At 41.7% G+C, this 15849-nt stretch overlaps 1 protein-coding gene across 1 annotated transcript in view; it reads right to left on the bottom strand.

Moving 5' to 3' along the window:
* The window catches only part of LOC122529250, an 88822-nt gene extending 78422 nt beyond the window's left edge, over nucleotides 1-10400 (bottom strand). The window contains exon 1 of the mRNA XM_043655165.1: nucleotides 10232-10400. Within this exon, the coding sequence (XP_043511100.1) occupies nucleotides 10232-10266 (35 nt within the window). The 5' untranslated portion in view covers nucleotides 10267-10400. The remainder of the gene's footprint in view (nucleotides 1-10231) is intronic.
* Between the last annotated feature and the right edge of the window lie 5449 nt (nucleotides 10401-15849).

Below are 15849 nucleotides of genomic sequence, written 5' to 3'. Positions count from 1 at the left end.
ATCCTGCTCACACGTCTCTGATAACTTTCCCTCGTGTCTGCCTGTCTCCCAGGTCTGAAACTAATCGATCCTACAAGCTTCCTTTCACAAATCGAACACTTGCCGTTTCACGTAAAGAAATTTTCAAACTGTCCATCTCTCAACACTGAAATCTGTCTATTAACCTCTTGCCACGCACGTCGAGAATTTTTCGTCCCAAATTGCAACATTTTTTTCAGTTTCAAGTATATTTAAATGTAACCCAGGCGAAACAAATGACAAGTTTATTACGTCTTATAATAATTTCTGTCCAGTGATATACCGACGAGTTCGAAAGAAAACGAGAGCGACGAATTATATTATTGTATACGGTTCGGTCACTCGTTATGGTCCGCGCAACCAGTTGCCAGCGCAAAGAATTAAAATGCGAATTCCTCGTAAAGGAACAACGTTTTCGTAGAGGAATTGCGATCAAAGATGACGTTAAAAGGTCTGCTTGATGGAAAAGAATGCTCTTCTCTTCTCAACACGTTTTTTTATACTTTTGTTCGTGGCAAATCCAAGAGAAGGGGAAAAGAGCATAGGTGACCAACTACTACCAATATTGGTTAGTCATCCAACGAAAAAAAATTTTGACAAATATGCTCCAACATCAAAATCACCTCGTTGAAACGCTCGAGAAACGAATATCCGAGTAATCAGAAGCGATCAGCTGCAATATTTTCAAGCGAATGCTGTGAACAACGAACGATCGATACTTGACGATAATCTGTAGCCGTTCCAAGAAGCAAATTAGCCGCGTTTTCCACGTCTAATGATCATCGTCGAGCATCGTCGTTGAATCTTTCATCGCGAGCACTCTTTCCGCTCTTCAACAGTCGGAACAGTACCAGCGAGCGCTCAATCGAGCTCCAGAAATCAAAGACCACCCAGAAAATATGTACGATCGATCCCGCATCGAGAACCAACCAAGAGCAAGCAAATTAGCCGCGTTCTCCACGCTCGCCCTGAAGCTCCGCGTCATGGTGCTGCTCTTTGAAATGGAATTATTAGCGGAAACACTACGTGGATGGCTCGAGGACACGCCTGCGGTCGTTTCTTTTTTTTTTTTTTTTCTTTTTTTGTTAATACAACGTCTATTCGATCGCGATTGAACCGCGATTCACGCGTGACACTATCGTACGAGAACTCGAAGGTTCGAGGCGTGTGTAACGATAATCGAATTAGAACGGTCAGAATGATCGATAAGTAAATTGGAAGGAAATTCAATTTTTTCCGTGAGTCAACTTGTTTTGCGATCGCAATGCAGAGAACTTGCGAGTGGGATGTTGGTCTCGTTCACTCGTACTTTTGTCGGAAAAATATTTCGGAAATTGGCAACACACGAAGAATCGAAATGCCACGAAAGTGACCTGATTGTCAATGAGAATTCTGCCATATTTTCATCTACGTATACGATTTGAAAAATTGCGGAGAAGCAGGCCTCCTTACTTTTTTCCTTTTGAACGATATTTAGAATGAGGAATGATCAGTTGAAATTGGCAAAAATATTTCAAGAAGAATAAACAGTGCAAATAATAAAAACGACAACAATAATAATGAACGTTGCAGTTTTTTCACGTATTCTCGACTTGACATTCGCCTGGTCAGATATTAAAATACCAAAACATCCGGTTGAATGAAAATTCATAAATTTTTACCAAAAACTTACAATCTCGTAATATCGATGCAAGAAGATTTCGATCGCCGTGATCGACGCGCTTCATCGATCGACGATCCACTCGATCATAGTGCAACGCGGTCAACAATAATCGTGCCGTTGGTTGCGCATGCACGCAAAAGCCAGCTTACGCTAGTTGCCGGACAAATGGCCCGAGATGAAACCGGGAAATCGTGGGTTGATATAGGAGTGGCGAAACGGTTCCCGTAGATTTTGACGGGACGATTCATTAGCGCGGTTAAATCGACGCCGTGGAGTCGTTCGAGTATGCGGAACGATATAACAGTATTCGTCTGTGAATTCCTGCGTCATTTACGTTTAATGGGAATCATTAACCTTTTTTTTTTTTCCCCTCCGAACGAGATGCGTGTGGTCGATTGGAATTATTTTCACTAGGATGTACATGCAAATCAGAGAAATTCTGTGATCTTTCTCAAGCGAGTTTGATTCAGATGGCTAGTTTGATACAGAGGCTGAAGATTTTATTGTTTTTAATTCATATGTTGTGTCGTATTGTATCGCACGTAATATTGTATTTTATCGTATTATTTTTGATAATTTGTTCGATATCTTCGTTGAAACGGAAAGATGATAGTAACCACAAGTATATACTATAAAACTGACTTTCAATAATTGTACAAATATTGTGTTTTAATTCGATACAAAACTGGTATTCGATAATTGAATATATTGTATTTTAATTCAACACGAGAAATCAACAAATTAGCATTGAAGAAAACTACCAAAGACTAAAACACAGATTTTCATTAGAGGTATTAAACTGAAAAAAAAAAAAAATAGGAAAACTGTAAAATAATAGAATGAAATGAAGAAATAGAAGAACTGCAAGGTATGACAAAATAATACGCAAGCTCTTATTCATGTATTTTATGAAAAATCATTTAAAAATATACCGTTAGATATATATCTTTAATATCTTTTATATATTCTGTAATACATCTTTCTATCTTACCATTTAAATCTTTAAATATATATATATTCTACAATATATTTAACAAAAATTGTATATTAGTCACTTTGACCACTTCGGTGAGATATAATACAAAACTACCAGGTTCAATTCAATTTATTAAAAACTCTCCACTTTCGAAATTGCATCTCCGTTTTTCCAGCTGAGAAGCGCGAATCACCTCCTCCTCCTCTCCCTCTCTCCCGTGTCGTACCGAAGCGTGACAAAAGCAGAAAGTAAACGTAACGAATCGGTACGAGCGTGGTGGTTTCCCGGGCGATATTAATCCTTCGCGAACCGAGCCAAGAAATCACGATCTTGACGGGCAGTTGCGCCCGTGGCCGTGCACCCGGTGGGGTCGCGAGGGTCGAGCGGCTGTAACGCGCGGTTGCGCGGTCACGTTCGCCTATCGTTTTCCCCGTTATATGCATATCAATTTAAGTCCACCTGCAGCACTCTCCGGCAGCACCATTACGCTCGATTTATTATGATCCTGGATCCGAAAGGAGTGGCCGCGGCCGCGTTTTCAGCGTGGGCAGCGATACGTTTGTCCAGTTGGCGAAACGCTCGAATACCAGCCGATATTACGGGAAGTGTGACCGATCGCGTTGCGTCGTTTCTCACGAACGAGGAACGACGTTGTTCGCCGGAATCGAGACGTTTAAATCGAGCACCGGCGGCGATAAGTCGCGCGAAATAGCCAATGCATTTCGCTCGGTCGATTGGCTCGCTGTTACGCCGATGTAAATCACGGTGTGGGATGAAATTCTGTTGAGCAGGTGGCCTCGCTTCGCGAAGCAAGTTTTTAACCATGTTTCAATTGTCATAAGTGTAATTGTTGAAAGAGAGGATGTTAGTATGCATTTCTCGATTATTTATAAATTAGGACGAGAAGTCACCGTGAGAAGTCGGTATAAAAAAAAATATCCGATAATATTTCCAGTTTTCCTTCGGTGTTGTTTATAAAAGTTTCTCAAGTTCGTTAAATTAAAAATCCTACAATCGACATTTTCATATTTAATTATTTGCGATACCAACTAGTCCAGCTGTTGTACAATTTGCACGAGGTCACGAGTTGGCTCTCGTTTTCCAGAAAATATCTCAACATTTCGGCGAGTCTCGCGAGGTTGTTTTTCCACGTGCCGATGGAAACCGATGGAAACAGCCGCACCGGCGATCGATCGAACGTTTGCACATTTCGCTGGCGGAATTGCAAGGCGAAACCGACCTATAAATACACGTTTCAACTGCCACTTAAGATTCCTAGCTGCCTCCGCTCTGTCTTCCTCTCGGCTATCCCTCGCCGTTCCGAGTGGTACGACTCGAATCCCGAGAGAGAGGAACAGGAAGCGCCGGGGAAACTCTTCTCCCGAGAAACAATAGCAACCGCGTAAAACGTCAACCCGCGGGATAGTTGAGCGAGCAGCCGAGATTAATGGATGGATCCTTATAATTGGACGCAGCCGCGACGAGCTTAACTGGCAGAACCCGTGTATTTCCCTCCGAAACTCCACTTTATCTCGCTTTTTTTGCGTATTCGACTGTTGCGTGATTGTGTTAGTCGCACATCGAGTTTGATTCGATTGTATACTTGAGCTGTATTTTTGTAAAATTTGTTTTATTAAGGTGACCTTTAATTTTTTTTATATAGAATTTTACTTTTTTTTTATCATATAATAAGCGGCTGTCAAGACGAACTCAATCACATGGTAAATGACGTCCTTTAGAATTATGAAAGCTCAGGAACAAGAGAAATGATTAGACTATTTACGTCGAGAAAAACGCGAACACCCTGTATATATTCTTGTGCCAACACCTCGTTTCGTAACGAGTAACAACAAACGAGGCAAAAGAAACTTAATCCGGTGATTTTAACAAACTGATTGACCGAGCCGTTTGGTATTTCGGCCACACTTTTCTCGTCTCTCTCTCTCTCTTTTGTCGTGCAAAGAAGTGAGTCACTCGACCACGTCAAAGGGCTCCAAATTGAATTCCAGCAAAGAAACACGCTCGCGGATTGTCGTCACGGACAAGGGATCGACGAGGGAGAGAAAAGAAATCGAAACTCCATCCTTCCGACGTTTTTATTCCGGTTCTTGCTTCTTCTACGCCGCGAGTATACGTGGGGTGCCTATCGCGGCAACGGGCGACGATCTAATCGTCCGGAACGCGCGATCAAAGGCGAAGGTGGAAACAAAAGCGAAGCGGAGAAATCCAAACAAAAGGCGGAGACGGTGCATTTTTACGCGGAATTTTCGCTTTTCACGCTCCGCGAAACAACTGTTCCGATATCTCGATGCGTTACCAAAACGTGAGTCGACGAGAGACTTACACGTTTGTGTAAACTCGCAATACAGTAATGACCAGACTTTGGACCTCGCAACTGACCATTTTCACCAATTTTTGGAATTGAATCTCTGCCTTGTCGTGTGACCGCGTGAAACATAACAAAGTAATATATATGATGCTCATCTCCACTCTTTCTTTCGATGCCAATTCTTGGAATACACCATCCTTCTTAACTGACCAGTTTCGGTCCCGATTATTGGGCAGTTACAAGGACACTAATGTATCTATTATAAGTCCCAGAACAACGCACGTCTGTATTAGGGTCAATCAATTTATTTTAATAATTTTAATTATCTATATATATATATTTTTGTAAAATAAAAAAAATAAATATATATTTAGAAATTAAATGTTCATCGTATTTATTAACATCTAGTTTTTTCTTAATAAATTTAATTTATACATAATAATAATTAATTAAATAGTAATATTTAATTAATTTCATTATATAAAAAGTTTATGGGATAAACTATAAATTTATTTATATAATATTATAATTTTATTTTTTAAAATTTTGATTCTAGTATGTAATTAATAATAGAAATTGGACGCACCGGTGAAAAAAAGGAGAAAGAGTGCAAAAGTTGCTCTCTTACCTTGTATCCTTAACCAATCGCGAAGGCAGCAGAACCAGCTCAATCAGTTTTGTTTGCTCTTAAACGAGGAATCTGAATTACGCGTCCTCGATCTCCCGCCGAGATTGATCAAGATATAATTCGTCACAGCGAGCACAGGGAACACCTGATGTTCCAACCTGTAGGAAAACTCGGGTAATGTGGTAGAATCGGAGCACGCTCCACTTGCCGATATTTATCGCGAAGCGGGTCGTAAAAGCTACATTCCACCGATTGGGAGAATCGTCTTCCGCGTCTGACGTTTAAATATATATATATATATATATTTAGATCATTTACTTTCGAGATAATTAAAATTATTAAAATTAATTAATTAACCCTGATATAGAAGGTGCAAAATAAATTTTACTTGTTTATTTTTTTACCGTTGCTTTAGACTATTAATAATATTATTATGATAAATACATTTTCGCGCGTTTCTGCTCGCTTGCACGCTCGTGAAACGTAAAAAGATTGCTCGCCGCGCAAAATATTGTTGCCACGACGAAAATGACAACGCGTCGATTGATGCACTCGCCGTGTAGTAAATCCGTTTGACGAACGAGCGATCGGCCGGATGTGTCGACCGGCTGGAATCGAAACGGATCCGATGCCGTCCGAGTCGCGAGGAATTTTTACGGTGGCCAATTAGCCGGCCAGCGGCGAGCGCACGACCGGAAGAACCGACCCGATTGTAATTTCTGATCGCGGCCCGATCTCCACGAGAGTGCCCCGAGAGCCAGCTTCCGGGATTACGATCCCGCGCTCGGTTGACAAGAGACGTCATAGAAAGATACGGCGCTCGAGATACGAGGTGGATACGAGTTGTAGAACTAGCTGTAAATTAACCACACACCACGGGACCCGCGTGCGTTCGTCGTTTCGTGTTCTTCCCCCGATAGATTCTCCGCGTCTCGAGTCTCGTACGCGTCGGTTACGTTACACGAGCTGTAGCTCGCCGTATACCGAGTGTATGTACACCATCGTCACGATTTCAGATACGCACGCACGCACGCATCCCGCGCCTTTTTCTTCTCCGCCTCCTTGTGAGATTTGTATCGTTGCACAGGACATAGAAGCGCCCGCGTGTTTTTGCGTCACGTCTCGTGGTACTCGTGCGTTTAGCAAGCAACGTTAACGTTCTTCAAAAGTCGGACATAGAATTTCCATCGGAGACATTGAAGTTCAAAAAAAAAAAAAAAAGAAAAGAAACAGAGAAACTTTGTAGTACTTGTAGCGGAGTGTACAATTTATATTTATTTATATATTTTATCCAAATCTGTAAAAATACGTTTAAAAATTGTCTTTTACCTCCATGAAATGCCCAACAAAAATTATAAATTGATCATTTTGACAACTTGATAGAGAAACTTTGTAGTACTTGTACAATTTATTATTTATTTATATGTTTTACGAAAAAATTATGTAAATTTTTAAAAACACATTTAAAAATTGCCCCTAAAAATTACGTCTAACATAAATTGTAAATTGGTCATTTTGAACAAGTATTAAGTGTTTGGAAATATTCGAATCTCCGTCGAATTATTTTGGCCTGTAGTTGACAGTAGGGTTCTTACTGCTCGATACATTAAAAATCCAGTAAAATCCATTTTGGTATTTTTACTAATGTCAAACTCCAACAGTTTCAACAGGAATCTCAATCTACGAGGCTCTAACTTTCTCTTTCCAATACGCTTTCCTGCACGCGTCTCGATCAGACTGCTTCGTCCAACTATTTCGTCCAACTTCTCTTCACCCTTTCCATATCAAGTGAGCAGTTACGTCGAGATCGACAATTAACACTTCATCTTCAAATTGTTTCTGTCTCGTTCCGATCCAGCCGCCTACGACCTGAATTAAGCGATAGCGAAGGCAGCAATTACTCGATCGCCGGGCGTGTGTTCGTCGTGTAACGTGCAATGTAACTTTCAGATGCTAATGATTCAACGTCTCGGCGCAATGTATCGCACGCCCGTTTTAATTACCGATCTCCTTTACACGCGTTCCGCCGCTATCGATATAATTTAGGCGCGCGCTCGCAAGCGCACGCCTAAACTACCGTTGCGATCGCACGTAGATCTTTCGCCTGGATCTTTTCCCCTATCTCACGCCGCGGCGCATGCAAACCTCGAACTGCCTCGATTTCCTCCGCAACGCTGTGGTTAATGTCCCGTTTGGTTGCTCGACGAACCGATCGACGACGATCGATCAAGAGATCAAGGCCAACGTTACGATCCACTAGACCGATCGTTTTTCCACGCGGCTCCGACCAACGATCGGTTTCCGCGATCCACTTATTACGCCACCTTTCGTGCGCGTTCGCCGCTAATAATTACCTAATTATTATCCAATCGCTGCACGATCCCCCTGCCAGCCTTCGACGGCAGATTTATATTATACCGTGGCGTTTATGTACATTACGTTCTATGTAGTGGAACGTTCGTCTAACGCTGTTATTAATACGATCGTTAAAACGAGTACCGGCGAGCTCAAGATGACGTTTTTTGCCATTCGATCGCCGAACGAGTCGTATGATTGATTCAGAGCCAGATACCAGAGTCTTTTTTAACTGATACTCCAGTCCAGTCGATGGTATAGCGCTCCCTTAACTATGTCGTTCGTTGGTTACGAAAGGATCGCACGGTGAAATTCATTCGTGAAAATGTTGTTGAGCGAATCTTACCTTAATGAAAGTAATAACGAAAATGACCATCTTCACAAGGATGTTACACTATCCTCTTTTTAATTTAACGTTTCATTTAATTTAATTTAATGAAAGTTTCGTTAACGATGAAAATGAACGTAATCGATTTTTAGGACATTTCCTATCCTTTGGGCTCGAGCAACTGAATGTCACAATTTTATACGTTAATCTTTCAATCGCATAAAAGTCCATAATTTAATTATATTTTTCAAGTAAATCTCTATTCAGATGGATATCAAACTTTTCGACACTGTTTGCACAAACGTCCGCACACGCTCCTCTAAGAATATTATTCCTCACCGAATTGGCTCGAAATCGTCCGTTCGAGAACCAACAGAAATCACGATCCGTTCGATTAGGCTGGATTAGCAAACGAGAATGAACGGGCATCTCGGAACACCGATTATTATTTACTTCGGCGTGAAGCGATCGCAAGTGGTTGGAAGATCGGCGAAGCAAGGGAAACGGATAATAGATAAACGAGATACGCGGCGTTTCACGGTCGATGATTCCCTCCTCTGATCGATTATGTTATTTTTCCACCGTTCCTCTCCCCGTTCGGTTCCACTCGCTGGCGATCGAACAGTTCTCATATCGGTGGAGAGGATCGCGGGCGAAAACGCGGGACGAACGATTATTCTTGATTTCCCGCAAATGAACGGGCAATCAGCGCTTTAATGCGATACCATACGGCGTAATCGATCGATCTCGTCGATTTGCAGCGTTTTCCGCCGCGGTGGTTATTAATCCGTCGTTTAATCGTCGTTTCCTTTTCTAAACTTTTCTCTCTCTTTCTCTCTCTGGCACCGAAATTAACATTTTTCGTATGCTCGTGTTTGTCATTTCAATTTCAAAACTGCTCGCGTCCCGTGTGGAATGTCCATTCACAGACGAATAAATCTGTGTGTCAAGGTTGCAACAGGGTCGTTTTATAATTGTAAAACTAAGGGTTGACGAGATTTCTCGTTAACATAAATAAAACTAGATCACGTTCAGAATGGAGATTCAGAATGTCCAATTGACACGTTGGCTGCCATATTGGCCACCAGTGACCGGAGATTGTTTTCTTGATGAGGCGATGATGAATGAAATAAAATGAATATCGTCAACTAAAACATTTCGAACGTCATAGCACCATTTAACGATTAAAGATTTTCATTGAAACATTATACATTATATTACATGTCTGGAATAATGAAAAATTCTAATGGTTCTCCGAGAGTAAATCTGGCATGTAATGAAACGCCAGATTCGGAACTGGATTAACACTAGAACTGAACCGACGACTAAAGTATAATGTTTTTAGCAAAGAAATTAAAGATACAAGATACAAGAAAATAGCACAAGGTAAGGAACACAAGCTTCTGTTAATATATCTTATTAAAAATCACGCTAATGTGTGATCTAAAAATACATAAATATATAAAATTAGACATTTCGACCATTTTGGTCGAGTTCTAATGTCAAAATATTAAAAACCGTCGATACGAAGAACACGCGACTTGTCCCTCCTTCGCAAAACGAGCGACGATGGACAGTCCTGCACGAGAAAGGACGTTTACCTTGCGAGAGGAAAGTTACACAACACGTGCACCACCAAGCGCGACGATCATCGTCGTCTCCGCCGACGTTTGAAAGAAGGATCATTCGTTGGTTGTTGGTAAAACTCAAGAGGAAACAGGAAGAAGGTAACGTCTTCCTCGGAGAGAACTCAGCCTCGCGAGGACACGAAAGAGAGAGAGAGAGAGAGAGAGAGAGAGAGAGAGAGGCAAAGAAAGAGAGGAAAAAGACTGGAGATGCACGAAGCTGGCGGCGTGCACCGTTGATCGCGCCTGCTCGCCGTCCCCAGCGTCCCCTTAAGCAACTAGAGCGATGTAATAAAAATAATCACTTACAATCTAATCTTCCAGTCCATCCTCGTGGCAGCCATGACGCGACGCTCGGTTCCACGGACCTGCACGACCTTCGTTCGCCCTCGTCGCCGAGGAAACCAGTCCCTGGAAACTCACTGGAACAGGGTCTCTCACGAATCACCAGTTGCACTCTGTGTGTGTGTGTGTGTGTCTTCCCTCTCGTCGAAAACGAAAGCGTTTGCGCTGGCGCGTAATGTCACGCGTGTTTGGCCACGCGTGTGCGTATATGTGTGCGTGTGTGTGTGTGTGTGTGTTTGTGTGTGTACACGCGGTATACGTAACTACGAGATATGTCCGTCGTTAGCCGCGTAAGAAGAACCCGTTCACCACCGGTTTCCGCTTAGCCCGCGTCGCGCCGCGCCGCGAACGGTCCGTTTCCACTGTCTGCTCGCGTGCGGACGATCCACTTCCACTGTAACGGAAGGAGAGGAACACCCAATGTGTCGAACACGAAACGTACGTACGTATAGTTTCGAGTTTTAGATCCTTTGGAGATTTCGAGGAATTTCTTCTCTCTTTCTCTCTCTCTCTCTCTCTTTCTCTGTTTTGTCGTTGTATTTTGCGTATTGTTGTACACGGAATCGGAGCGATCGATATGCCAGGAGGGTGTTGTCTCTACTGAAAAGTCAGTACGGAGACGAAGGATAAAGTGGAGAGAACGGGCTTCCTGAGCGCGATCCACGAAAATGGAGCAACGTGCGTTCTGTGCCACTGTTCTCCGTTCTCCGTAACACTCTGCCAGGATATCCGCGCGTGGCTGCTCGTCTTCCACGGCCGCGAAAGGTGGGAAGATGAGGAGGAGGAGAAGGAGGGGGAGGTGGAGGAGGAGGAGGAGGACGAGTGGTAGAAATAGAAGAGGTTATACCAAGGTGGAGGCGGTGGTGGCGATGGCGATGGTGATGGTGGTGGTGGTCGAACGATTGTGACGGTAGTGGTGGTGATATGGTGGTGGAGGTGGTGAATGGTGGTGGTGATGGTGGTGATGGTGATGGTGGTGGTGGTGGTGGTGGTGGTGGTGGTGGTGGTGGAGGTGAGTACGCGTGAGAGGATCCTCGCCGTGTGGAGTACTAAGTAGTAATGACATGGTCTAGGAGATGCCAGTCAGTTTTGTAATAACGTCCGTAAAAAGTGAATTTCCAGCAAAGGTGGGGAACCTTGGCGGTTGGGCCCAATCCCGGGTCCCACGGGTTCGACAGTTGGCCAATCGGAGCGCGACATGCCGGACCCCTAGCTTCATCGTCTCCTCCGTCTTTTTCCCCTGGCAGTTTTTTCCCTCCGCGCTTCCTGAAGGATCGTTGGTGTTTTCGAATCCGCGCTATTCCGTGCTATTCGAGGTAAACCTCCCCGAGGGGAAAAATGCCTCAGGTGGTGGGAATGGGCGAGCAGTATGAACCGTTTCGAATCGGGAACGTTTCGTTCGAACGGGCGCGATTCGCAAGAAACCATTTGCTCGCGACGCTTCATTTCGAGAAACGAAGATCTCAGGTTCGAAAGAAGGGTAGCTTGTCGAAATCGACCGATTCTACAAGTCGACACGTTGCATTATTCATGCATCACCAGCCACTCGCTATTCGCCGATTTAACGGTGGGAACAATGTGGTTGACGTTGTGTCAATAAGGTGGTTTGAAAAACGATCATCGCGAGAACAAACTGGTCCATCTATAACGATGATCTATAGTGACGAAGAAAAGAGAGAGAGAGAGAGAGAGAGAGAAAGAGATGGGTAATAGGTGCTACAACAGTCGATGATCGGTGCGATAATTTCCTCTTTATTGCATAACAGTAATTTATTTCTTCATGTCACGGTGAATACCGCTGCGTGCTTCTCCTTAATCATTATTACTTCATTTATCACGTCAACGCATTTTCTGGTTCTCCTCCTTGTACCTCGTTCGTCCGAGAGCACAATTTTTATAGCCGAACGAGCAAAAATGGTCGTGAAACATGAACAAAATACGAAATGTCGAACCGCGCGAGAATTAAAGTAAAATTAACGCTCTAGCTTCGGCGCGACTGGTTTCCTTGGTCGTTTCTAGAAGAACGATAGAAAAAAAAAGGGTCATTGTTCGGCTACTCAGGAACTATACTGTCGCTTCGTGGCGCGTTTCCGCGAACACTCCGTTTCGCGCTCCGTGTAACGGCACCGGGCGCATCCTCGCCAGGGGAGTCGTCGAACTGTTGGCAAGGAGAAAGAGACCAGTACGCCACCAGAAATGCTGAATGCCTTCGTTTTTCAACTGGATTTCCCATAGCCGGGCAATTGCCTGGGCAATCGAGTTCCATTGGACGTGCGCAGTCATTATTCCCGTAATCGCCGAGAAATTCGCGAATAATTGATATCGATACGCTAGTCTCGTCAACCTAGGGCTGCCTAGCTCGCGCTAGATCGAGTTTCTGCTTTCGCATAACGGGATCGGCTGTTGTCTGCGGAAATTGACGAAATTTGCCTGGCTACCGGTTGCGTAAGACACGGTTCCGCGTGTCAGAGGGCACCAACGGTTTTCATTTTCGCTCAGGTCTATTGTTCCCCTCGAGTTTTGCCTCGATTTTTCTGTTACTCGAAATATCGTTCATGTTCTTTTGCTGGAGTGACAAGAGCAATCGATTCGTCATGCATTTCTCAGTTATATAGGATTTGCTGTTTTAAAATTGTCTGCGTCTCCTAATATATAAGGATTTTGAAAATTAATATAATTAAAAATATTGTAATTAAATCTTTAAAGTAATTCTGTAAATATTAATTTTCGAATGAATCGGATTTGTTGATCCAGAAGTGTGTAAAATTATCAAACGTAGGAACTATTTAACCACTACGAAAATTTCCTGCGTTCTCCTTTTCAAGGAGAGAAACTTTTTGCAGTATATGTGTGTGTGTGTGTGTTGTTCACGTATGTTTAAAATGACAACTTTAAGCTGAGAACTTTATCGCTGCTTGATATATCGACACACGCAATTAAGAATTCGTAACTAGACATTCTTTGTCCTCGTTGTCAGTTCATCGTCTCCTAACCATCGCGGCGTGCTTCGCCTATTACGCGTTTTGTAAACGTAAACGACGTAACGGTGAAGCCTCTCTCTCTCTCTCTCTTTCTCTCTCTCTCTCGAGGCCCGTGCGAACGAAATATGCATCTTAATTATCCCCTTTTGATAAATTTTAACGAGCCACTCCGAGCCATTCTCCGCGGATTTTTATCTGATTTGCTTATCGAGCAACTTGCCCCGTTTCTCACTGTACGCCAGACGCTCTCATTCTTCCTCCGGGAAACAAAATGATTTAACGGTATTAACATCCAAAGTCAGAAGCTTGCCTCTCTATTTTTTTTTTTTTTCATTTTTTTATTCTGAATAATCTTTATTATCCTGCAACGAAATGCTTCGCTAATCATCTCTAAACATACCTGTCGAGCCTTCTGTTTAACGATCGCCATCATCCTCTGCACACTATATACACTTTTTGTGAGATGAATAAATAAATAAAAAGCTATAAAGTACGGGACGTGGCAGGTTGTTATACGTATGAGAGAATAAGTTGAAGTGTTGGAACAAAATTTTTTCAATCCGAGTCTCACTTTTGAGATGGCCGAGCTTGGAAACGTAATTTCGCTGGAATTCTATCCCTTTCAGGAAAAGGAGAGAGGAATTTTGTTAAAAAAAAAGACGCGATAAAAGAATTAGCAAAAATTGAATAAAAATTACTGCCAATTGAAAGTGACTGTCTAAATCCTAGGGATCTTTAAAACAAGACACAAGAAAAAAGTTAATAATACAATCAAGAACACAAGCTTCTCTTAATATATTATATTTAATATATATTAAATTATATATTTATATTATATTTAATATATATTAAATTATATATTTACATTATATTTAATACATATTAAATTATATATTTAATATATATTAAAAATCACTCGAGTGTCTAAAAAATATACTGTCACAAATATATTTAAATTCCCGCCGAAAATTATAAATTAGTCGTTTCGAGTTTCAGCCTTAATTTTTCACTGATTGTAAATAGATTTGTGAATGAATAATCACCTAAATGTTGTTCCAAACCGCAAAACGAACGAATACGACAATCACAATCAGTTTGAAAAGAAAATTGACAAGTTTCTCGAGTTCACCGACCCGATAGGGCACGTTCTTAAACAGGCGATCACCGCAACTCGCGTGTAATTTGGACATTGCGTTTCCATTCGGGAAGGAGGCCACGCATTCAGTGATTGTTTCATGGGAAGTCTCATTGACAGTGACACTGTCGGCGCACACCGCAACAATTGAGAATCCGTCCAGCCGGGCACGAAGCCGCGGAAATTACTAAACACCAACTCTCGTTAGACGTAATTGTTTGTGTACCAGCGTTGAACGCGAGTCCTCTCGCGGCGGCACGCTTGATGCGTCGCCCTTGCGTGCACGTAATCCCCGAGCAATCCGGAGACCTAGAGCAGCGTTGATCAAAGTGAACTGATTCTTGCTGATCTCTTTTTTTTTTTTTTTTTCTTAGGCGAACTCAATTTCGTTGATTATGCAAGATCCCTGGGCGTAATTATAGGCTGGTTTATAGAATAATTTTTTTCCTCCGTATCGTGTCTGTTAATGACTAATTCGGATTCTGAGATTAGGCGAGTATCTGTCTACAACGAGACGGTTTGATGGATTAGTAAAATTACGAATGACAACGAATCTATGCTCTCTCCGACCACGTGCAAAACGAGTTCAATATATTTAATCTCGTTACAGATTAGTAGAGGGGTACAGAGAATACCTACAATCTCCGTGAAATCCCTCTTTGTCCAAGGTCTGGCAACGCGAACCAGTTACGAAGAAGTTCAAATAGAATTAGTATCCTTCACCTTAGGTTATTATTGAAATGGTGTACACCTCTGTACGTCTTCCATCTCGTATTGAATAATATTACAAGTATTGTAGAAGTGAAAAAAAAGTGAGGTATAAGTGAGGGACAAACATAATTCTATCATATCATGCGTTGTACTATATATCATGTACAAATTTTCACTATTATACACAAAATGATATTATATTCATTAAATAATGTTCCATACATTATAGAAATTTATATATGCAGGTATATCATATTTATACATACACACTTCGATCTTCCGCTGTTACATGTAACTCTGGTACACACTTCTGTACGTCTTCCGTCTCGTATTTATAATATTTCAAGTGATCAACAAAGTCTATCTTATTAAGTACCATATATTGTATCATAGATATTACACATACAAATTTTCACTATTATACAAAATAATATTATATTCATTAAATAATGTTCCATACATTATAGAAATTTATATATGCAGGTATATCATATTTATACATACACACTTCGATCTTCCGCTGTTACATGTAACTCTGGTACACACCTCTGTACGTCTTCCGTCTCGTATTTATAATATTTCAAGTGATCAACAAAGTCTATCTTATTAAGTACCATATATTGTATCATAGATATTACACATACAAATTTTCACTATTATACAAAATAATATTATACTCATTAAATAATGTTCCATATATTATAGAAATTTATATATGCAGGTATATCATATTTATACATACACACTTCGATCTT

This window comes from Frieseomelitta varia, unplaced genomic scaffold, assembly GCF_011392965.1.
Source record: "Frieseomelitta varia isolate USP_RPSP 00005682 unplaced genomic scaffold, Fvar_1.2 scaffold_281, whole genome shotgun sequence".
In the NCBI taxonomy this organism is placed as follows: domain Eukaryota; kingdom Metazoa; phylum Arthropoda; class Insecta; order Hymenoptera; family Apidae; genus Frieseomelitta; species Frieseomelitta varia.
The sequence above is the reverse complement of the archived record's forward strand: the minus strand, read 5'-3'. Positions and strand labels throughout refer to the sequence as shown.